The sequence below is a fragment of the Anomaloglossus baeobatrachus genome, chromosome 2 (assembly GCF_048569485.1).
Source record: "Anomaloglossus baeobatrachus isolate aAnoBae1 chromosome 2, aAnoBae1.hap1, whole genome shotgun sequence".
Lineage (NCBI taxonomy): Eukaryota > Metazoa > Chordata > Amphibia > Anura > Aromobatidae > Anomaloglossus > Anomaloglossus baeobatrachus.
In genome coordinates this window covers 91,990-116,000 of record NC_134354.1, presented here as the reverse complement: position 1 = coordinate 116,000, position 24,011 = coordinate 91,990, and the positions used below count along the sequence as shown (strand labels likewise).

Below are 24,011 nucleotides of genomic sequence, written 5' to 3'. Positions count from 1 at the left end.
CCCCCTCCGCCATCTTCAAGCCAAGAAAATTGTTGAGGTAGCGGGTCCTGGCTACCCCAGTTACAGTTAACCCCGTTACAACTGTTGAGATGATGATGAGACTCAAGCGGTCTCTCGGGATCTGACTGCTCTTCCCAATTATGTCATGTATGCACAACGAAAAGAACAATAACAGACACTATATCAGTTATGGACCTTCTCCATGACGGGCGCTGACCAACTGGCTCTCTTTATTGTTTGAAACTTTTTATAGCTTTAGAGAAGTAAGGGGTGTAGGCAAAGTATAGTCCAATCAAGTATCGCAGGTCGGGGCTTCAAGACGTATAGGAATTTGCATAATCTCTATTGGATAGGTCAGTCAAATCTTTAGGAATTCATCATCTTGGGTGTAGACAGGATGTGGCAGTCATCTTCAAGTTATATATGCTGGTATATACTGTGTTTAGGAAAATCACTAAATATGCAATATACATATATACGTGTTAGTAAGAAACAAAAGCATTCGTAAATATGTGTTAGTTTACATCTACTAAACTATATACCTGAGTCTATGAAATGGCTGAATTAAGTATAATCAATGACGATGACTTCTTCCCCCTTTTTTTGTTTTGTTTTTTTTGTGTACCAATCTGGCAAAAATTCATAGTGTTTATGCTGCTATTCTTTAAAAGAAAAAATAAGACAGCAGATAATAAATTAGCTACATACTAAAAACTAAAATTAGACAACACGGTTCGTATATACTGTATCTATAAAAGAAAAGAAAACCTTTGATAGTAGAAATAACTGAGACATAGTTAGATGACAGCTGTGACTGGGCCGCTAACCTGCAAAGATATGAATTGTTTAGAAAGAATCGTAAAAACAGAAAAGGGGGTACAGTCTGTATACAGAATCACAAAATAAAAATATATTGTTCGAATAAATCGCCATAAAAAAAACGAAACAAACAAAACAACACAGAAACTAATTTGCATTTCTCATGAAATCTAATTTTCCCTACAAAATTAATTTAATCATGCAGGTATGAGCAGGAAACTAAAAATGTGAAATCCTGAACTTAAAGGGTTAAATAGAACTCCTCTAGCTGGGAGAGGCGACATTCCATTCTCTCTTTTAGGCTAGCGCCACACATCTGTGCTGCCGGCACGTGTTTGTCATTTTTTACACGTACCGGCGGCACGGAGACACTTTAACCAATGCTACCCTATTTCAGCAGGCACACACACGTAAAACCACACGGAACGTGTGTCCGTGTGCGTTTGTACGTGTGTGCGTTTTTCAAAGCGCTGACATGTCAGTGATTTCTCCCGCAGCACGGGTGTCACACGGCCCGCACCCGTACCACACGGGTGTAGTGTGGATGCGGTCCCGTGTGACACGCGCCGGAGAAAACACACATGTCAGTGAAAAAAACAAAAAACATTAACTCACCTTCTCCTGCCCTCCTGTCTCTGCCGCTGCTGCCTCTTGCTGCCGACCGCCGCTCATTATTCTCATTGAATATTCACTTCACTGCCTGGCAGCAGCAGCAGCGGGGAGACGGGAGGGCTGGAGACCGAGGATCAGCACCACGGACAGCAGCGCGGACATCAGGAAGGACCAGGTGAGTATGATAATTACCGGTTCTACGTGTGCTATCGCGGATAGCACACGTAGAACACACGTGTCACGCACGTACCAGAGACACGTACTTACCTGCACGCAACACTCATGGAAAATACGTGTCTCTCGGCACGTGCGTGAATTTCACGTGAGTGTGGCAGAAGCCTTAGTAAAAGCCAGAGAGAAAGGGGGAGGAAAAAAAAACTCATCTTCCTCTGATTTTAAAGAATACAGCTTTGAAACCTCTTACTCTCCACAATACACATCTCCGCTGGATGCATTATATATTTTTCTTTTTTCTTTCTACAAATGGATATGATACCTTCTGACATCATTAGAGTAAGTCTTCTAAGATTTTTAGATTAGCTAATACAGTACAAAAATATGTATTTACCTACCTCTATTCTATTATATGATATAATGTTACTGGACTTTTAGTATACCAATTGATTTATGTGGGCAGTTACCTCTTTCTATTTACCAATTCTTTAAAAGTTTCACTTATTCATCTCTGACTTGCATTTTTTGGATAGCTGAGTAAACAAATATACTATTTTATACTTATTCAAATGTGTTAGTCATATATACCAGAGAACACCCCTCCCCCCCAAAAAAGAAAAAAAAAAAGTTTAAAGGGGATGGGTTGAGAGCTTTGGACAAAACAACCACCGAGAGAGGCGTGGCTTATGAGGTGCCATCAGTGGGTGTAGCAAGATGGCCGCCACAGGAAGTTCCAGGCACCTGACTTCCGGGAATACTTCCATGTTGGCACACTATGGGTGTAATTGGAGGGGCCTGAGCTACGGACTGAACAAGGGGTGTTACCTTTAGTGGCTGTAAACCAGTTTGCATTCCAGCATACGAAGGAGGGGTTTGATTAGTACCAGATGTAATGACTCCTAAAGAAGAACAATGAGGCACAGCTAGAGAAAGACATTTATTGATTTCAGAAACCGCAACAGGCAGAGGGGGGCAGGGAGTGGGACTGAAGGATGTAACAGGCAGTGAATGGAGTCTTTGTCCTCCAGTATACCCTTATTGGAGATCAATATGGACTTCTATACACTGCGTTGCAGCATGCCAACTGGTGGTAGTCCAACTAATTTACACAATATCTTACAATCCTTTGTATACTTTTTCCCGCTCTTTTAATAACTAGCGTTTTCAGCATTTTCCGGAAAAACAGATTTCTTCTCAAACAGAGTATGCATAGTGCTCTAACTGGATTGGCCAAATCCAACTTGAATTCTTTCCCACCTCGTTGTGAAGACTTACCCAATCACAACAGTGGCGTGTGTCTAATACACAGGGGAATACGCTAATTCCAACACTTTAGGTTACCTGAACCCTTCCCCCACCTCATTTGCGTATGGGAGGATGTTCTCATGACATCCAACGTATGAATACGTCCCTATTTCCGGCTTCCTACACAAGCAGTGGCGCGTGTTTATTACTAAAACACAGGGGGGATACGCTGATTCTAACACTATTATTCCACTTAAACCCTTTCCCTCCTCACTTATGTTTAATAAGCAGTGGATGTGTCTAAATACACAGGGGAATCACTGGTTCCCATACTTCTGTTCAAAAACAATCTCAATTGCAAAATACCGAAAACGTATAAGCCAACTACTTTCTGTTCCAAATTCCAAACAAAATACCACTCTGGTAAGCTAGCCGGGCTCTTTCTCCCCCCTCAGCTGCTATAAATTCCTCTCTCACCTTCACCCACACTAGCCCCTCCTTGCTTTCAATGTAAAGACTACAGAATGGGTAACTAACCCCCCCTTCCTCCTCGCTCTCAGTAAAAGGCTGCAGCTGTGTCGCTGGGCTGTCCTGACCCCCGCTCTGTCCCTGTCTAAACAGCCGGTGGGTGAATGACTTCCCTTCTTGCTGTGCCTAATTAGTCCCAGATGCTGAGCAGCGCTAGTCTCTGGCCTGTGCTACAAAAAAAAATTACTCACTTGCAGCTCTTGCTCACTGACCCCTCCATGCTTTCTTCTGTCCTTAATGAATCACAGATGTCAGTCCGCTGCATACGAGTCTGCGGAAGCTGCTGCTCAAAAAGCCCCTTGAGTCTCCCTATGAAAAGGTTGGAGCTCCCAGCCCCCCTCCCTCTGCTGCTAAAAAAATTCCTCTCTCGCTGGAGCAGCCCCTACCTACATATATTATATATATATATATATATATATATATATACACACACACAGCTCCTATATACATATACACAGCCCCTATATACACGAGCAGTCAGATCCCAATGACCTACACCCAGCATCCAGGGGATGTGAGTTCTTCTTTTGTTCTAGACTACCGGCAAAAAATAGGCACACGCTGAGGTCTGCAGAGTCAATCTCCCTCCCAGATCATAGACCAAACTTTTCTCCGAAAAACCCCCCGACTCACAGGCAAATCGTCACATACAATGTATATGAAGCTTACCTGTGATTTTTGAGAGTGATCAGCTCTCATTGTCGGGGGACCCTCTGGTACTGGGAAACAGCCTTCTGGATCCGAGAGAGAAATTCAGCCAATATTTCTTACGGTAGCCCCACGATTTTGGAGCGCCAACTGTTGAGATGATGATGAGACTCAAGCGGTCTCTCGGGATCTGACTGCTCTTCCAAATTATAATGTCATGTGTGCACAACGAGAAAGAACAATAACAGACACTTTATCAGTTATGGACCTTCTCCATGATGGGCACTGACCAACGGGCTCTCTTTATTGTTTGAAACTTTTTATAGCTTTAGAAAAGTAAGGGGTGTAGACAAAGTATAGTCCAAGCAAGTATCGCAGGTCGGGGCTTCAAGATGTATAGGAATTTGCATAATCTCTATTGGATTGGTCAGTCAAAACTTTAGGAATTCTCCTTTGTTCATCATCTTGGGTGTAGACAGGATGTGGCAGCCATCTTCAAGTTACATATGCTGGTATATACTGTGTTAAGGAAAATCACTAAATATGCAATATACATATATACGTGTTAGTAAGAAACAAAAGCATTCAGAAATATGTTTGTTAGTTTACATCTACTAAACTATATACCTGAGTCTATGAAATGGCTGAATTAAGTATTTTTGGTTACTCAATTCTTATCCTCAACACAACTTCTTACAGTTCAAGGACCATGGCTTTGGACTGAAAAGCCAACCCAAAAACTATTGGGCCTTATAAATAATCCTAGGCTAACCTTTCTTGTCCCGTGGCAGCCACTGGAGAGGCTGATTGGAGGAAGGGCCTGCAGTAGAGTCAGTCGAGGCCCAGTCACTACCAAAACCAGTGACAAGCCTCCAGGCCAGGGGTCCCCGGACTTGGGAACCCGTGACAAGGACTGCCGGGTAAGGAACTTTTTACCCGGCCCGTGTGGGCACCACCTGGACCCGTTCCTGGACTTGGGGAAAAGGGGTGTCACCCAGTTCTTAGGGGGGGCACCAGGGTCAGGTTTGTTTGGGTGGGAGCAACAAGAAGGTGGCCTGGTCCGTCCCGTTCCGTTTAAATGTGCAACGTTTCAGAAATGTGCCTCCCGTAAGGGAAGAAATTGTTCATTGTTATTTTACTTGTAAATTTGTGTTTTTTCTATTTTTACAGTTCCCATTAAAAATAAATGGTGGTGGTCGGACAGTCCGTGGACGGCCTGTATTCAACCAAGGGGGAATGTAGCGCCCTGGAAAACCTGGTAGATACACCAATAGGCCCCCGCAGAACACCAATCCCACAAAGGGTTACAGCAGCCGACCTGAAACTCTAGTCACGCCCCTCAGGGAAGGACAGACACACCAGTGAGCGGTACCAGGTGGTTGGGACACGCCCACCTAGGGGTCTGGAGAGCACGGGACGGGAAAACAGAGAGAGAAGTTTGGAGTTTGAAGTAGGAGGTCAGGCGACACTGAAAGGTGCCAGGGTCGGAGCCCTGACACCTTGGCTAGGTGGCAGACGGTAACCAGAGTCTGCAGGAGACGGGAAGATGGCTAGGTGGATCCGAGGTGGACTGGGACAGGGTTGGAGCCTGCCGGTACCAACACCGGAGAACTTACCCAGAAACCGTGTGCACAGAAGGGGTACTTGGACCCTGAAGCCAGGACTGGCACCGATGGCCTAGCTAATTAACTAATTGAGGGCAGGATTTTAGGTCCTGTCCCAACCTAAGTCCCAAAAGTAGACAACCACCCACCGGGACGCCCGCGTTTCAGACCGGGAAATCCTACCTACACAACACTAAGTGCAGAGGAGAGAGACTTTGACGACCAGCCTGGGTGTGGGATCAGATACATCCGTCTGCGGCAGCCGGCCACCATCACCTTGGTTTACCACAAGACTTGTGTGCTTTACTTGACCATGAGTAACATCCCCGGCCTGGCCGGGTGCGCCGGCTCCTGCAATCACCCACCTCAGCATAGATACACTGGGCCCCGGGGCATCCATCCCTATCCACGGAGGGGTTAACATCCAGCTGCCAGACCATCACCCCTGGGAGTTCCACAACTGCAGCGGTGGTGCTACATATCACCACACACCGTGGGTGGCGTCACAGACATTTTACAAACAACCCCGCATAAATACGTCCCCCTTTATTCGGAGTGTCCACGCGACCCCCGAGTCCGGAGAACCCCTCGAGCCGCATCGTAGATCCGGATCCGAGCAGCACAGGCTCCTGGCACGGGGGCGGCACACTTTTACATGTGCTAGTTATATTGTTTATTAAGCGCAGTCTTGTTAGTAAATAATAAACTTGTTATATTTTATTATTACAACAAAGTGTCTTGAGTCTGTGCGTGTTTGGGATACACCAGGTAGATAAGACAAAGTAGCACAAAGCAATAATAGTAACAGAGGAATTCTACTCTTGGGAATATATCCAGGATATCTGTGATATTGGGACTAGATCCTTTGTGCAGGAAGAGAGGAATAAGTACAAGTTTCCCGCCCTTTTTCCCCCTTCCACATACACAATTTAGCCTTTTGCACAGAGCAGTTTTATTGCCACTCTTAGTAAAGACAGAGTCCTTTCTTTTCTTTTTACAGCCTGTATGCGCTCCTACCTCCATGGCCTGGATGCACTCCCCCTCTGGCCTGTATGCACGCTGACCACGCAAGACTTCATTGCGGAACAAAACGTAGGTTCATGCACGTTTAAAGTTTCCTCAACAACATTTAGACGAGCCTGTGAAATAGTTGGAGAATACAGTTTGGACAGATAAGATCAAAATGTAACTCTTTGGATGCCATAATACACAGCATATTTAGAGGCCTTTAACACCATACCAACAGTGAAGGCTGGAGGTGGGAATATCATGCTGTATTTCATCATATGGCACTGGCAAACTTCATGTAACTGGAGGAAGAATGGGGAGAGGGGAGGCAGTGGCCACTAGACACCTTCAGTGACAGTTCTCTCCTGTGAGAGACTAGAGGCATTTGAAATCCCTTTGACCTTTCTTTCATCTTACATCTGTCTTCAGTGGAGACGTATGGCACTTCTATGCTCAGACTGTCATTTGGTCCTGCGAAAATCTGAAGGCAAGATGTGTGGCAACCTTAAAGGGGTTTTCCCAAGAACAGTGTTCATTTTAAAGTTGATTTTAATACATTTTAAAATAATAATTTATACAATTGGATGTATTTAAAAAAAAAAAGTTCCTGTGCTGAGATGATCTTATATATGTGCACCTGCTATGTGCTGTGTAATGGCTGTGTCTGACCGTACAGGGAGACGGTCTGATCATACCCCATCTCTTGGGCCGGTTGAGGAAGTAATGAAGTGTATAGACATCACTGTTTGGGATTGAAAATTATTCTATGAGGTAAAGTATTTCAGGCAGGAAAATACTTTACTGTAAACAAAAAAAAAAAGAAAAAAAAAGGAATCAGATCCAATCCCATGCTGTTTACTCTCTCTTTCTTCCTCCTCGGCAGATGTGGTATGATCAGACCATGTCCTGTATGGTCAGACACGACCATTATACAGTACGTTACATAGCAGGGGCGCACTTATAGAATTATCTGACCACAGGAACATTTTTTCTTAAACAAAACCAATTGTATGAATTATTATCGCTCGAAGATCTATTGATTAAAATCAACTTCAAAATAACTTTGTTTGTGGGAAAACCCCTCTAAGTTTCCAGTGACTACAGGGTTACTAAGGTACATTATCATGTCACATATTCATTGCTGGATGTCCGTAGCTTTATCACTTCTCGTGCAGTTATAATAATATGCAGAATCCGGAGATGGACAAATACCTGAATGACAGTTCTTATAGTTTACGTCATCATGGTCCAAAATGCATTTAATAGAAATATATATCTAGAAGGCAAAATTCCATTCAGCACAAAATGATGTGAATACAGCATTTGTTACAGGTTATTAGTCTTCTACAGATATTAAAAAAGCAAGCCAGGCAGCCATTCTCTAACACTTGCTTTCACTCATATGTCATCTAGGAATCACAAGTCGCTACAACACTTTCAATCTCTTCTTTTGCACTGTAATGAGTCTTTTGATGAGCAACAAGTCTAGAAATGTCAGGAAACTCTTTCTGACACTGAGGGCACAAATAGTTCTGCTCCTGTGGCTGAAGTCTATGATGCCGATGGCCTCTCTGATGTCTAAATAGATTTGAGCTCTGAGTGAAGGCCTTCCCACACTCACACACGTAGGGCCTCTCGCGAGTATGCACTCTATGGTGCATAATGAGGTGGGATCTGCAGTTAAAGCTCTTCTCACATCTCAGACACTGAAACGGCTTCTTGGCTGAAGAACTAGTTTCATACGTGCCCCAATATGATTTGGTGATGGTCACAGAGTGTGGTGTTTTTACATTCTGCGCACTGGTTGCAGTGTCTTGGGTAGATATATAGTCCTTTGTCACATCACATTGCTTTCTGATTTTGTATGTTCTGTTGCTATTTGACGACTTTGGTGCCTTTACATGCTTTCTGCACAAGACCTGCAGTGCTTCTTCTCCACAAGTAGGCTTGGATATTACAGCCATATTCTCAGTACTGGTTTGCGGTGGGACGATAATGGTAGATGGTTCCTGCTTGATCTGAATAATGGACATGTTTTCTACTGAAATACAGAAAATCATAAAAAAAAAATAAATGTACTTACTACTTTAAATTAGAACAATATGTAGATTATATATTATTATGTGAAGGTTACGCTAAGACTTCTCAGGTTCCATTACATCTCCTTAAGCCTGGAAAATTCAGACGAAACAAGCCCAAATGACGACAATAACTACTATCATCTCCAACATGTTAGTACAGAAATTAGTTGCCCGTTCTAAATGAGATATTACTCCCATTGCTCAGGTTAAACAGTTGGGACTCGGGCACCACACGGGGTAAATCAATATGTTTCCAAACTAACATGAGATTAATTAACAGCTACTATAAAAAAATCTTTTACATGCAAGTGTGAGGGGGCTGAATGTGGCCTCTCTCTTTAAGGGCACAGTCAGATGGCTGTATTATGGCCGGCAGCTCTTATGACCCGAGCATGATAACATTTCTATACAGCTGTCATGCTCGGTCAGGAAAGCTGCTGGCCCGTCTTATTGTGGTGCCATCATAGTCGAGTTATATGGCCGTCTGACTGCGCCCGAAGAAACAGTGCATCTTCTGTCCATAGCTTGTGCCTCATATTGCAGCTTTGTCACAACACTGTACAGGTTTCACAGGCTTTATGAGGGAAAAAACACATTCTTCATTTTAATTCACAGAGTTGGAAACATGAAGATTAGTGAAATTAGAAAAACACAATGGACAAACTGCAGAATATAGAGCAGTTTACAGAAAAAAAATGTCGGTGATAAACTCTCTGGAAATGATAAGTTTTCTTTATAGCAAAATAATTGAATACTAGGCTGCTCCTAGATGACCTGAGGAGTTTATTTCATCTTTGAACAAGAGTTGCAATAATTTTGCTTGCATGGCTTAAAAAACAATGAAAAAATACTTTAGTGTTTCTAAAAATCATTTATGATATGCTAATGAGCGCAGGGACTAGTCACAATGGCGTTATTTCCTCCGACTAGTCCACCCTCTTAGCATGACACTGTGGGCGTGCTAATATGCTATTCAATGCCCAATGCCCTGTTTCACCACCTCAGACACCGGGTTTAGGGTCAGTGCGCATGATCAGATGCCCCTGCAGTCCGGTCATGCACACCATGAAGTCAGGTGTACGCGTCCCAACTTCAGAGAGGTGTCGTGCGCATGACTGGAAGTGCCGGGACTTCTGATCATGTGCACTGACCCTAAACCCAGCGTCTGAGGTTCTGACAACTGACACAGGTATGCGCGCCACCGCCGCTGGGCACTGAATGGCATGTTAGCACGCTCACAGAGGCGTGCTACGGACTAGGGGGGAAATAACACCCCTGCGACTAGTCCCTATGCTCATTAGCATATCATATAAGATCTTTAGAAATACTTTTTCTAAAGATATTTTTATACATGCTACTAGCTACAGGGACAATTAGGCAGGGGTAAGGAATATGCACCCAGAACTGTTGTGGTCTTGGTTGCATATAGCACCTGACAGGTTCCCTTTAAAGTTCCAACAGACTGACTGGGATTTACAGAAATCTCCTGCCCATTGCGCTTTATGTTTACTGAGCACAAACTGACCAGCGCTGCATGATTTATAGCTGCAATATGTCAATTTACCTTGTGAATGTGCTGAGTTTTATGTGCAGATTTTAACCATTGAACTGCATTAGCAAATTCTGCATGTAATCAGCACAACTGCACTAATAAAATTGTCAAAGCCAAATACTAGGAATTAACAAAAAAACAGAAGCAGCTTTATTTAAAACATGACATATACAAAAAAGAGATAAAACCACAGCATTAAAAAATGTCAAAAGAATGTATTAAAAAACACAAGTAACCCAATTTAATGAATAGGTGCAGAAATTCTGCAGTCACAAAAACTCACTAAATCCTCGTCATTGAAACATGGCCTAAAAGCAGTTATTTGGCGTAAATCTGCTGTGCATGGTACATATATGAACTTTGCCTGAAACGATCACATTTGCTTCTTATATTGGATGTTGGGCTCTTTATGTTAACCGTGTGATAACTGACAAGCGTATTCACACAGATACACTTGCCACATTAGCCACGAGCATAGCATCTCTGTCCTACATGGGCTCTGATAAATGACTATATATATATAACTATAGAACTATGGGTGAATGCTTTCCCACATTAATGCCTCTCCCCTCGATGAGCCCTCGAGTATGCAAACCGGCTGTAGGGCCTGAGGGAAGGTCTTTCCACATCCCCTATTCCTCTTAGAGTTCTTTTCACATCTCAGACATGGCTTTCTCTGTAGCATTAGGTCATTTTCAGTCATTTGTATGAGGTTTACTGATCATCATCCACCAGAAATTTGGGGACTCTGGATTATCTGCATTGACATCAGCTGCCACAGAACATTTATGTAGTTGCAGAACTCATTCCTGCATGATTGGAAAAGGGGATTGTTTTCACTGAAATATAGAAAAGACAACAGGCAAAAGAGATAAAAACATGCGGTGTCTTGTACAAATTCCAGCCGCAATATCCTAGATTGGAGTTATTCACGCTGGTCTCTGTTTTCTAGTACAGGTTGTAAGTAAGGATTGAGGACCAGGTCAGCAATCAGACATGGTGGAGTCAGAAAGTGTAAGAAGTGAAAAAAAGGCATGGTATGTTACTATTAATAGGGCAAACTAAATTCTAAGCAAAGGATGAAGGTTTAGAGAAGGTTTCTTCTCCACAGTCGCAGTTCAGGGCATTCTCTTTACTTTGAACTTCCAGATACTTCTCTGGATCTTGAGATGATGTTCTGTTTTGTTGGCTGATACATGTGGGCTATAGGTTACTTGAATATATAAAATATGATACTAAGCAAACACTAAAAACCTTTCACGGGCACCCAGGTTAAATGTGTACAGGCTAAATAGTTTGGCCTGTGCAAGACTATCAACCAGCACCAAGACTCCGATAACGCTTAATGCTCAATTAGACTAAAGTCCATGTAGTCATCGCTAGCATAGGACTTTTCCAGCCTCCAGAATAAAAACAACAGCAGGAACTTGTGACCAAATAACCCGTATCCTTCACCCACCACTACAGGGAACCTTGTAAGTACAGATTTCAGTAAACTACATTTAACATACAAAAACTGACGACACAATATGGAGAAGTCGCCATTTTTTCAAAATTTTAATACAAAACACATAAAATATTTCTTGCCTTAAATGTTTTCTATTTTTTTACAAATGACATTTACATTTTATAAATGATTTAATGTTTTCATCAGCATCAGAAATACATTATTTACTGTGTTAATATTAAGTAGTAGTGATTAGTACCAGAGGGCGGCACACTTGTCAGCTGTGTGGGAACTCACTGCCTTCTTCTACATGAAGTCTACGATGTCGGAGTAAAGAGGAATTGACTTTGAAACTTTTCCCACACCGATTACAGGTATAGGGCCTTTCTTCAGTGTGCGTCTTCTGATGGATGTACAGATATGAGCTCTGGCTAAAACTCTTACCACATTTATTACATACATATGGCTTTTCACCCATGTGAACCCTCTGATGTCTGACAAGTGTGGAGTTCACACGAAAACATTTGCCACAATATCCACAGGCGTAGGGTCTTTCTCCTGTATGGGTTCTTTGGTGAATGAGAAGGTAAGAACTTTGGGTGAATGTTTTCCCACAGTCAGTACAAACATAAGGCCTCTCCCCTCGATGGGCTCTCTGATGTCTAAACAGGCTTGAACTCTGAGTGAAGGTTTTCCCACACTCACACACATAGGGTCTCTCTCGAGTATGCACTCGCTGATGCATAATGAGGTGGGATCTGCAGTGGAAGCTTTTCTCACACCTCAGACATTGGAAACGCTTATTTGTTGAGCGTTTCTTCACAGATTTGCTGAGCAGAATCTTGACGTGTTCACTGAAGTTTTCAGTCCTTATAGTATGTTTAGTATTGACGCTCCCATGGGCCATCTGGAAAGTCCGGTTATCTAACTCGCGTGCTTCTTCTTCTTTGACTGTCTGCTGTCCACACAGATTCTCAGCAGAGTCCACAGCCCTAGTTTGTGCTTGAAGGTCAGAGAAGCAACCTTCCTGCTTGATATGAATAATTGGCATGTTTTCTACTGAAACACAGAGAAAATAAAAAATAAAGAACTGAAGTTCCTTTAATTCATAAAAAATATAGGTGTAAAGTATAGGAGCAGCAAGGGTCAATTGCAGGAGGGATGGAGAACAGCAACTATCACCCTCTGTATTACAATCCTGAGTGTGGCGGCTGATGGAACATTGTGGGTATGATCTAAACAAAAACTTATTAATGTGTTTGTACTTGCTAAGCAAGGGCCGCATAAGGAGAGGATAATGACTGTACTAGGACTTCAATTATTGCTGCAGCAAATAACAACATTAGGACAAGCATCTTTGGTATCACATTAGGACAAGCATCTTTGATATCCGAGGATGCGAGCAGCAAGTCCTGGGATCTGGACACTTTACCCTATTCATAGAAAACAAATACCAGCTATACTTAACATTAAAATTTCTTCCTGATCTGAAAAATGGAGAATATAAAAAAAATAAATCTCCTGGAGTCCCGAATGCCGGTGGTTTGTCCCCTCCCGCCAGACTGATGCGGTTTCAGTGAATGCAGGTCATTTCAGCTGAAGGAAGTCATTGGGTAGAGCCAGATTGATGGTATAAAGGGTACTTTACACAATGCGACATCGCTAGCGATCTCGTTAGCGATGTGAAATTCTAGATCGCAAGTGCGATCTTTCGAGATCGCACATAGGTCATTTTACGCATGTGCGATCTTGAAAGATCGCACTTGCGATCTAGAATTTCACATCGCTAACGAGATCGCTAGCGATGTCGCAGTGTGTAAATTACCCTTAAGGCTGGGCTAATAGATCAGCCCATTACATAGGGGTGAAAAACCTAGTTATTCTTTTCTCGGGTGCTAGACAATGTTCTCAATATCACAGAAGAAATCTTTGTTATTCCTTATTATGGGGCTTTTTTCCCCAATCACAATGGTGTGTACAGCTAATATTATACATGTCATCCAACAGAAGTGCACAGGAAGAGGGAGGAAATAGACTGTCCGTAGGCCGACTCACCGACTGCGGTCTACTGCAGGGTCCCAGTTATGGATACTGGGCCAGTGTTACAACCATTGCATGCTACAGGCCCCCCTTACACCCATGCTATATAGCGGGCAGAAGACTGTATGACCAGCAGTCCCATAATCACAGCCCGTTATTGTGTAATGAGCGCACCCACAGTACATAGGAATCTTACAGCTGATCCATAGGACCCTATTGCTAGAAGACGAGCTCCTGTGTGGGAATGACATTTCTCATGTAATATAAATGTATGTAATTCAGGAGCTTTATGCTCTTGAAAATGACGTAAGTAGCAAAGCATTAGATGCCCCTTCAATTTACAGACCATAAGACCAGTCTCACCCTTGTGACAATTATGGTCCCAGTATGGACTGTGATGTCTGGTCAGCCTACGGATCTCTATTAAACTTCACAGCCTCATATAGAACTATTCACAGAAAAAAAAAAGGAGCAGCTAGTCAGCTCACCCGGCCACGAAAAAGGCTGCAACCGAATTTGTTGGAGCTAACAATGGTTAATGTGAGAATAAATAAGTTTTTGGATGCTGTAAAACCTAATAAAATTTCTTTTATTTAAAAATCATTGAATCACAAAAAATAAATCCATAAAAAAGGTGTGAAAAACAATTTCATGTAATGCTGCCATCTGGATTACAGGTAATTGCTTTCATTCACACCTTTGGAGGATTTATTTTTTCTGAGTTTTAAAGGAATTTTATGAAGTTTTTGGATGTTGGAAAAGGATCACATAATGCAGGGGGGACGCACCTTCAATGGGGTGTGACGGCCAACTGGCAGGCAAATGATCATGTCGGAACATGCTGATGAGAGTGGACGTAAGGCTATACTCAATGTAAAGATATTAACAATGAGGGATATGAAGCAAGAAGATCGATGGACCCTCAATGTCAGCCAGTGGTACTAAATGATGGCCATAAGGGCCAGTGCATATGTGCAACGTCTTCTAGTGTGAGGGACAATGCGTGGATTGACTGGACTAAAGCCAGAGAGGATAATTCGAGCACACTTATAGGTGCCACATGACACGAATTAGTGGGTGACAAATCTGCAGAATAGCATTTAAAGAAGGCATCATAAAAACCAATAAAGCGCTAGAATAATGTGTGATCCTGCTTTCCATACAGGTAAGACGCGGGAGGAACACCGACTGATCTATAAATCACTCCAGCAGAAGCATCTTATTTCAGTACATTGGAGTGATTGGGAGATACCCTTATACTCACATTTTGCATTATTATAGCTAAGGAGCTTCAAGGCTGGAGCCAGCACATACGTTCACCATAGATGGTTTAGGGATAGTTTATCATAGACTAATACTGTAAGGGATGTATGAAAGCCTTATATATTAGAATAGGGCATTACAGATGAATGTCTCTCGAGGAGTCGTCCACTGCTGGGACGATGAAACACACAGATGGGGACCTTGTAATGAGAGTTGGACCTTTCATGCACAGAAACTACGAGGAATAATATATGGAGAGTAAACGTTTATGTAGATATGTCATCTCCTGAGCGAAATATTACCTAATCAGGGTTGATGTACTTTAGTGCACTAATTGTAGGTGTTTTCGGGTTATGTTAATATATTGCCTAATATAAGTTAAATCGTATCTCCTTTTCAGTGAGCTTTCTAATAACAGGGATCTAGCTTTTCCAGTGATTCTGATGCAGGGGGCCTTCACCACAGATCACAGTAGATGTCCTGTCCACACGGACCTACTGCTTTGTACATAAGATGTATTTAGATGTCTCCATCACTGATGCTTTGGCTGTAGATGACCAGGTATGGCCACCATGGAGCCTTCTCTCCCTTTTTCAGATGTTCACATTAGTCAAATTTACTAATTGATATATGTTACATTTTATTTTAATAAAAAAACTCGGTCAATTTTGAATGCAAAATTTTTTCTAAGGAAAAAAAATACTCATATTTACGCTAGCAATTTGTACCATGTCCCCTCAACCCAAAAAGTAGAAATAAAGCCTCCGACATATTAAGTAGTGAAAGAGCATCATACATTTCACAAGTAAATAACGACAACGCTCCTGGAAGGAGAATAAAAAACGAGAGATTTTGTGTTCATTGCTCTACAGTCACCATTTCATTCTCGTATAATGAGAAGTTCTGTAACTTTATATTACAGATTTTCTATTTTCTGATTTATTAGACATCAAAGAACCAGTATCTATTAAAATATTGCAGAAATGTCTTTATGACGAAAGACATTTCTATGAAGTGCTGTATTTATGGTTACACAGACCCTCAGAAAATGAATGAGCGATATTTAACCTCAAACAGTGAGGACAAATGGGAGTTGAGAATAGTCCTAACTAGTGGTGGGCAAACTCAAACTGTAAAGTTCAGGGTCTGTACCAGACACCTAGTGTCAGTGCGTGAACCCCGAACATGGACTTCTCAGGGAAGTTGGTGATATTGTTCGGGTTTGGCCACCTGGGTAAAAATTAAAAGGCAGCAAAATAGAGATTAAAGCAGGACAGTTATACTGAAAGTATCCTGCATGGCTGTCACACTGCATCCCGGTCTGATAATTACCTGTCATGCATATTCACTGCCTCCCCTGTCCACCCTCAGACACTTTCTGTGATTGGTTTTGGAGTGGAAAAATAAATAAATTAAAGGAAAAAATAAAATAGACGTAGAGTTCCCCATTATATATATATATATATATATATATATATATATATATATATGCGCTGAACCATTGGTATTGGCCCCAATCACACTAAAAATAGCAGGCTGCAGCCGCCCCAGAATTGTCACATGCATTAGATGCAAAAAATTCTGCCATTTTCCCAGTCTCAACTACTTTGCCTTGAAGCAGTGGCAATTGGGGTAACATAAGGGGTTAATGACCATGGTGATTTGTCAAATAATCACAGCTGTCATCAAGCCCGAGGTTAGTAATGTCGATTGCTCTATGAGACCCCCCATTACTAACCCTGTAAGTAAAAAGAAATGAACACAAACACATTTAAAACAAACCACCCTCTTTCTGCAATTTATTAACCCCCAAAACACCCCTGCAGGTCTGACGAAATCCACTCAAGGTCAAACAATGATCCCGACTCTGCTACATCTGAGGTTGCAGTGCGCAATCACATCAGAAAATGTGACCCTCACTGTGAGCTGCCGAACACCATGAATGAGCAGCTGTTAGCGATGTCATCACTGAGTTCACCTGAGGTCACCACTGGAGATTCCCACGGTACTCCAGCTATGACCTCAGGTGAACTGACCTGAGATGAACTCCTTGAACTCCGTGACCTCACCTCAGGTGAAGTTATTGAATTCAATGCAGGGTTAGGCAATGTGTGTGCGGGTTCATACGATATATAGGAAGCTATGTGCGGGATTATAATGTACTAGCTGTACTACCTGGCTTCGCCCGGGTTAATAACTGTTAACAAACTAGAATGTATTAACAAAAATGTATTCTGCACACAATATCTGCTGCCCGGGATAGTAACTGTCTCTCTGTTTCTCTCCCATTCTCTGTCTGTCTCCCCCTCTGTGTATATCTCTGTCTCCCTCTCTCTTTTCTGTCTGTCTCTTTCCCTGTCTGTCCCTGACTGTCTCTGTCTCTTTCTCTGTCTGTCTCAATCTCTTTCCCTGTCTGTCTATCTCTGTCACTTTCGCTGTCTGTTTCTTTCCCTGTCTGTCTTTGTCCCTCTCTTTCCCTGTCTGTCTCTTTCCCTCTGTTTCTTTCCCTGTGTCTGTCTCTTTGTCTGTCTCTTACCCTGTCTGTCTATTTCCCTCTCTTTCCCTGTCTGTCTGTTTCCCTGTGTCTGTGTCTCTCTTTACCTGTCTGTGTCTGTCTCTTAACCTGTCTCTCTCTTTCCCTGTCTGTCTCTTTCCCTGTCAGTCTGTCTCTTTGTGTCTGCCTCTTTCCCTGTCTGTCTCTTTCCCTGGCTGCATTGTGACACGCCAACATTCCATATAAGGGCGTGGCTGCGCATTCTTCTGAAGTTCTGGCTGCGCTGTGGCTCCCAGCTCCATTCGCTTTAATAGAGGCAGGTTTTTTCGCGAATAACTGTAAAGCGCGGGGTTAAAATTTCCCCTCAAACTCAGACGTGTGAGTATGCAAAATTTTGTGGCTGTAGCTGCGACGGTGCAGATGCCAATCCCGGACATACACACATTCAGCTTTATATATTAGATATAGGAGGTTATGTGCGGGCTCATACGATATATAGGAGGCTATGTGTGGGCACATACGATATATAAGGCTAGGTGGGGTCTCATACGATATATAGAAGGTTATGTGGGGTTTCATACGATATATAGAAGGTTATGTGCGGACTCGTACGATATATACAAGGCACCACAGGGTCTCATACGATATACACAAGGCTATGTGGGGTCTAACATGATATATGCAAGGCTATTTGGGAGCTCTCATTATATATAGTAGGCTATATGGTGCTTATCCTGTATATAGATGGGCTATGTGGGGGCGCATACGATATCTAGAAGACTATATGGGGGCTCACACTGTATATAGAAAGGCTATGTGGGGGCTCAAATTGTGTATAGGAGGCTATGTGGGAGACTTATACTGTATATAAGGAGCTTTTTGTGGGCTCATACTATTTGTAGGGAGTGATTTGAGGGCTCATACTGTACATAAGGGGGCTGTGTGAGGACTCATGATGTATATGGGGGGCTATGTGTGAGGGCACATCCTATAAGTAGTAAGCTATGTGAGGACTCGGTGTATATGGGGGGCTGTGTGTGTAGGGGGCTATGTGTGAGGGCACATCCTATAAGTAGTAAGCTATGTGAGGACTCATGGTGTATATGGGGGGCTGTGTGTGTAGGGGGCTATGTATGAGGGCACATCCTATAAGTAGTAAGCTATGTGAGGGCTTATGGTGTATATAGGCGGCTGTGTGTATGGGCTCATACTGTATGTTAGCATACTTAATTCTACTCAATATTAAGTGATACAATCTTAACATACAGTAATAAGACACTGTAATTAATAACCCGGTAAGAGTCCAGTTAAAAAAAAAAAACACATTAAAATGTGTTATAAAACAACAGTCTCAAAATCTCTGAGACTGGAAGTGGCTTTGAAAAAAATGGGTCTCTGTCAGGATGGTGAAAATAAGCTCTTAATATTAGACCTCTGTATTGTGCCGGTTCAGCACTATTCCTATAGGAAATGTATGGATAAATTGCCTTCAGTATCCTGTTACTTGTCCTGCGTCTCTGGCAATGGACTCTACTTTTTGCTAACCCTTCTGCTCTATGCTACTCTGCATCAGGATACTATGGTACTACGATCGAGTGATACAATCATAAAGGGCCTCCTAAGGCTGGTTCCGGCAGCTACATGCCCTCCGAGTATTCAGTGCACATCACTACAATGCAGGATCCTGGAGTCTATCCTCATGTCCCATTCTGTCTGCCCTGCATAGCCGCTCCTGTGTGCTATCTGCACTCCTGCATCCAGGTAATGTCCGAGTATTCAGTGCACAACACTACAATGCACGATCCTGGAGTCTATCCACATGTCCCATTCTGTCTGCCCTGCATAGCCGCTCCTGTGTGCTAGCCGCACTCCTGCATCCAGGTAATGTCTGAGTATTCAGGGCACATCACTACAATGCAGGATCCTGGAGTCTATCCTCATGTCCCATTCTGTCTGCCCTGCATAGCCGCTCCTGTGTGCTAGCCGCACTCCTGCATCCAGGTAATGTCCGAGTATGCAGTGCACATCGCTACAATGCAGGATCCTGGAGTCTATCCACATGTCCCATTCTGTCTGCCCTGCATAGCTGCTCCTGTGTGCTATCCGCACTCCTGCATCCAGGTAATGTCCGAGTATTCAGTGCACATCGCTACAATGCAGGATCCTGGAGTCTATCCACATGACCCATTCTGTCTGCCCTGCATAGCCGCTCCTGTGTGCTATCCACACTCCTGCATCCAGGTAATGTCCAGACACTCAGCCGCGGTATGTAGTACTTCCAGGTCTGCTGATCCATTATATCCTGCTGTACAGGTCCATTGTTCGGTTGTCTAGCTACACTACCTCCATTCTGTGCGGCTCACGACGACCAACTGTCTAATGAATCCAGCCCATGGTGAGCCCGTAATTAGGGATGGGCAAACCCAAACTGTAAGGTTCAGGGTCCGGATCGAACACATGGTGTTCGTGCACACGACCCTAAACACAAGCTTTCTGGGACGTTCGTGTTACAGTTCAGGTCCAGGGGCTGTAAAAAAAACAAAAAAAACACCCCACGTTATTAAAAAACATTCTGATAATACTTACAGGCCCCGTGACGCGTCCTGCAGACTCTGCCTCCCAGCGCTTCTGCTTCCACGTCCGTCCGATCATTGCTGTTCCCCCCGGTAAGTACCTCTGGCTAAAAGGACCTGTCGTGACGTCATACCCATGTGACCAGTCACGTGTGAATGTTGTATTACCTCATTGACTACAGACTGGTCATGTGAGTATGACATCATCAAAGGTCCTGGTGCGCCGTGATGCGAGTGCCATCACATCATGGCGCACAATCTCCCGACGGCAGCGGGTCAGCTGCATGTATTTCCACAGCTGAGGCGCTCTTGTCCTTTGAGTGGGGTGATACAATGCGAGACTGCACGAGTCATCCCCTCACTGTCAGCCTGTTTCACGCTCTGTCCAGAGCGATGTAGCAGACCTGACATGGCTCTCTGTGCTTCTCACTATGTATAGACTGTCTGTGCACAGTGATGAAGCAGAGTTGACTTTGCTGTCCCAGTGGATTACGTCAGACTAAGGATTTTTTTTTATAATAAAGATGGAATTGCTAAATGTTTTTTTGTTTTATTTCTAATAAAAAAATGTTCTCTGTTGTGTTTTTTTTTACCGATTCCTAGAAATTCATGGTGGCCATGTCTAATTTGGCGTGACACAATGAATTTCGGGCTTAGTACCATCTGAGAATACAAAGCAGGTATTAACCCCTTTATTACCCAGCGAGCCTTTGCCATCAGGGCTGCTGGATGAGCCGGGTATAGCGCCTGGAAATGGCGCTAAGAAACAATGCGCCATTTCCATGGGTGGCTGCGGGCTGCAGAGAATACCCAGCTGCCTGGCTTTACCTGACTGGCGATCACAATACGGCCGGAGCCCACGCATTTTTTTTTAATTATTTTTTTAAATAAAAAAAAATAATTAATGGGCTTCCCTGTATTTTGATTGCCAGCCAAGGTAACGCCAGGCAGATGGAGGTGGCAGCCCATAGTCGTCCGCTTTATCTGCGCTGAGAATCAAAAATACCGCGGAGCGCCACCTCATTTTTTTTTTTTAATGACTTATTTATTTTTACAGTACTGTGATGTCAGGCAATGAATATACAGGGAAGCCCATTTTTTTTTAGTTATTTAAATAATTTAAAAAAATATGCGTGGGCTCCTGCTGCATTTTTTATTGCTAAGAATAATCAAGCAGCTACTGGCTAATAACCCCCACTGCTTGGTGTTATCTTCACTGGCAATGGAAAATCCATTTTTTGCTAAAAGAAAAAAAGACATGGGCTTTGCCATAATTTGTATTTTGGGTACAGCAGGCAGGTACGGGCTGCCCCCAACCCCCAGCTGCCTATTTGTACCCAGCTGAGAATCAAAAATATGGGGACAAAAATATATGCTTATGGGCTGACTCTGTAAAGAGCGCCGACATGCAGGGACGGGGAGCCGACCATGTGCCCGAGTATCTCGCCGGTACACGGCACTCGCCGAGTATACAGAGTACTGAGATGCTTGGGCGAGCACCGCGTACCGGCGAGATCGCCGAGTATACAGAGTACTGAGATGCTTGGGCGAGCACCGCATACCGGCGAGATGCACTGACAGGACCTAGCATGACGTCATAGCCATGTGACCAGTCTGTAGCCAATGAGATAATACAACATTCACACGTGACTGGTCACATGCTATGATGTCACGGAAGGTCCTTTGGTTACCGGATGGCACAGCGATGATCGTACTGGGAAGGAGAAACGGTGGGAGACAGAGTCTGCAGGACGCATCGCGGGACCTGTAAGTATAATGACAATGTTTATTATTAACTGTATTCTTTATTTTACAACCCCCACGCCCCATCATATAACTGTAAAGTCCACGTTCGGTGTTCGAACGCAAGTTCGCATTGTATCAGAACCCGAATGCGAACTTTACAAAACGTTCGAGCGAGTCTCCCGAACACCGAACATCGGGGGGTTCGCCCATCACTACCCGTAATACCTGCACATTCTGATACTGCATGGGCTGGTAGGACAGGGACGTCAGCAATTGCCAGGTGGAATTAAATGCACATTTTTTATTTTGTTTCATACATTTCCAGGAGGATTATCAAGAGCAACAAAATAATCAAAAGAGAAGATTCCCCAGCATTGCAATTTATGGAAATATATGAATTAGCAGACATGTCACCCTAGAAGTTTCACACAGCCCCCTCACCACGTCCAGCACAACAACGTTAACAGGCTGACGCTTACAGATGTCTACAAAATTGGTGCTCCCCTATAATAGAGTAGGAGTTCGGTTCCACTTGCGTTTTGCACGAACGAGTACAATCCGATAAAACATTGGAATGCTCTCACTCTAGTGCAAAACTATGGGGCAGTGTCCATCTGCGACTGATTTCTCATGCCATATCGGCCTGAAAAATGAATCGCAGCATGCTGTGTTTGGCAGCAAGTCTCGGCTCATGCACCCTCATAAAAGTCTATAGGTGTGTGTAAAGCATCGCACTGCACTCGCATGTTATGCGACTGCAGTGCAATATAAGCAGAGACAGACAGCAGAGATGTCAGAAAGTGCTCCCCCTCTTCTCCGCAGCTGTGACACGATCGCATCAGTCGCATGACCCTCGGTTGACGCTCACAGCAGAGAGTCATTAGCGTCCGATGCTCTCGCACCAAAAGCCATGCGCAAGCGGAACCCAGCCCTAAGGAACATTTTCACTAAAATAACTTGAAACTGACACAGTTAAATTTCAATCTACTGAACACCAACTGGTGAGAATCAGACTTTTCTTGTAATTTGTAGTTAAACAGAAAAAAAACAACAAAACACTAATGAAAATGGCCTGGACAAAAAGGAAGGTACCCACAAAAAAGATGGAAAGTGATCTGACCTTTGGCACACGAGAAACTAAGGGGGTCCTGTAATTCCAGTCAGGCTGCCTGAGTGAAGGGGGAACAGTAGTCCCTGGGTGTTTAGCATGGTGGTTTCAGTGACCATCGGGAATTTTTATTTAAGAAGTCAAGAAAAAAAAAGTAAACAAAACAAAAAAAGAAAACCTCACCAAAAGCAGCCATTAGCCAACAGGTCAAACAGCAAAAGCACTAGCGGGATGCAGCCGGCCCCTATGATGAAGGGGAGGAAACACAGGTGCAGAATACTGAAAGGACACCATGGAGGGGGTGGGTTAGGGTGATTAAATATTTATTTTTTTTTATTGCACAATTTTTGCAGGATGCAGCCGGGCTCCTTGGGATGTCTGTCCTGAAGTTGAGGCACTTTTATAGTGCTGGGCAAGCCCACCTGATCTAAAAGTATGGGCGTCATCAATAGTGTGTAAGCCACACACTGTGCATTGCACGTACCTGTGTGACTGGCGCAATATGCAAACTCCATCTGTGTGCATGTTTAATACCAGCAACCACCCAATCCATGGTATGGTAGGCCGAGAGTGGATGGTGTCTCATCAGTAGAGATGGACAGACTCAAAGATAACTGGGACCGGCGGGTCCCTGATCTTTTTATTTTAAAATTCGGTTCCGGTCCGGAATCTGGTCCCCATATAAGTCTATGGGGACCACAATCCGAAGATTAAAAATGTTGGTAGAAGGGGTAGGGAGGTAGGAGCATGCGTGCTGTACTTACCAAGCCTCCGTCATGGCGACACACTGCTTCCAGGTCACGCATTCCCTTACGGAGACGACAATTAAGCTTCATTGAATATTCACTGCTTTCTCCGCCCACCGGCGCGTGTAATTGGTTGCAGTCAGATGTGTCAGCTGACTGCAACCAATCACGCATGCCAGGATGGCCAATTGGCAGGGAAAGCAGTGTAGCTGTCTGCGGGTCAGTATTGTGGTATAAAAATAAACCGGTGTAGGGTCCCCCAGTATTATGATATCAGCACAGATAAAGCCCACGGATACAGGCTGCAGCCTCCAGCTGTCGGC

At 43.6% G+C, this 24,011-nt stretch overlaps 1 protein-coding gene across 5 annotated transcripts in view; it reads right to left on the bottom strand.

The window, feature by feature from the left end:
* Nucleotides 1-6,355: 6,355 nt before the first annotated feature.
* Nucleotides 6,356-24,011, bottom strand: part of LOC142290796 (uncharacterized) — an 80,836-nt gene continuing 63,180 nt past the window's right edge. For 2 of the 5 annotated variants that reach the window (XM_075334797.1, XM_075334796.1), the window contains exon 6: nt 11,813-12,777. In XM_075334797.1, coding sequence (XP_075190912.1) covers nt 11,996-12,777 — 782 coding nt within the window. In that variant the 3' untranslated portion in view covers nt 11,813-11,995. Of the gene's footprint in view, nt 8,680-11,812; nt 12,778-24,011 lie in introns of those variants that run through there. The other 3 variants (XM_075334799.1, XM_075334800.1, XM_075334798.1) reach the window with 3 other exon arrangements.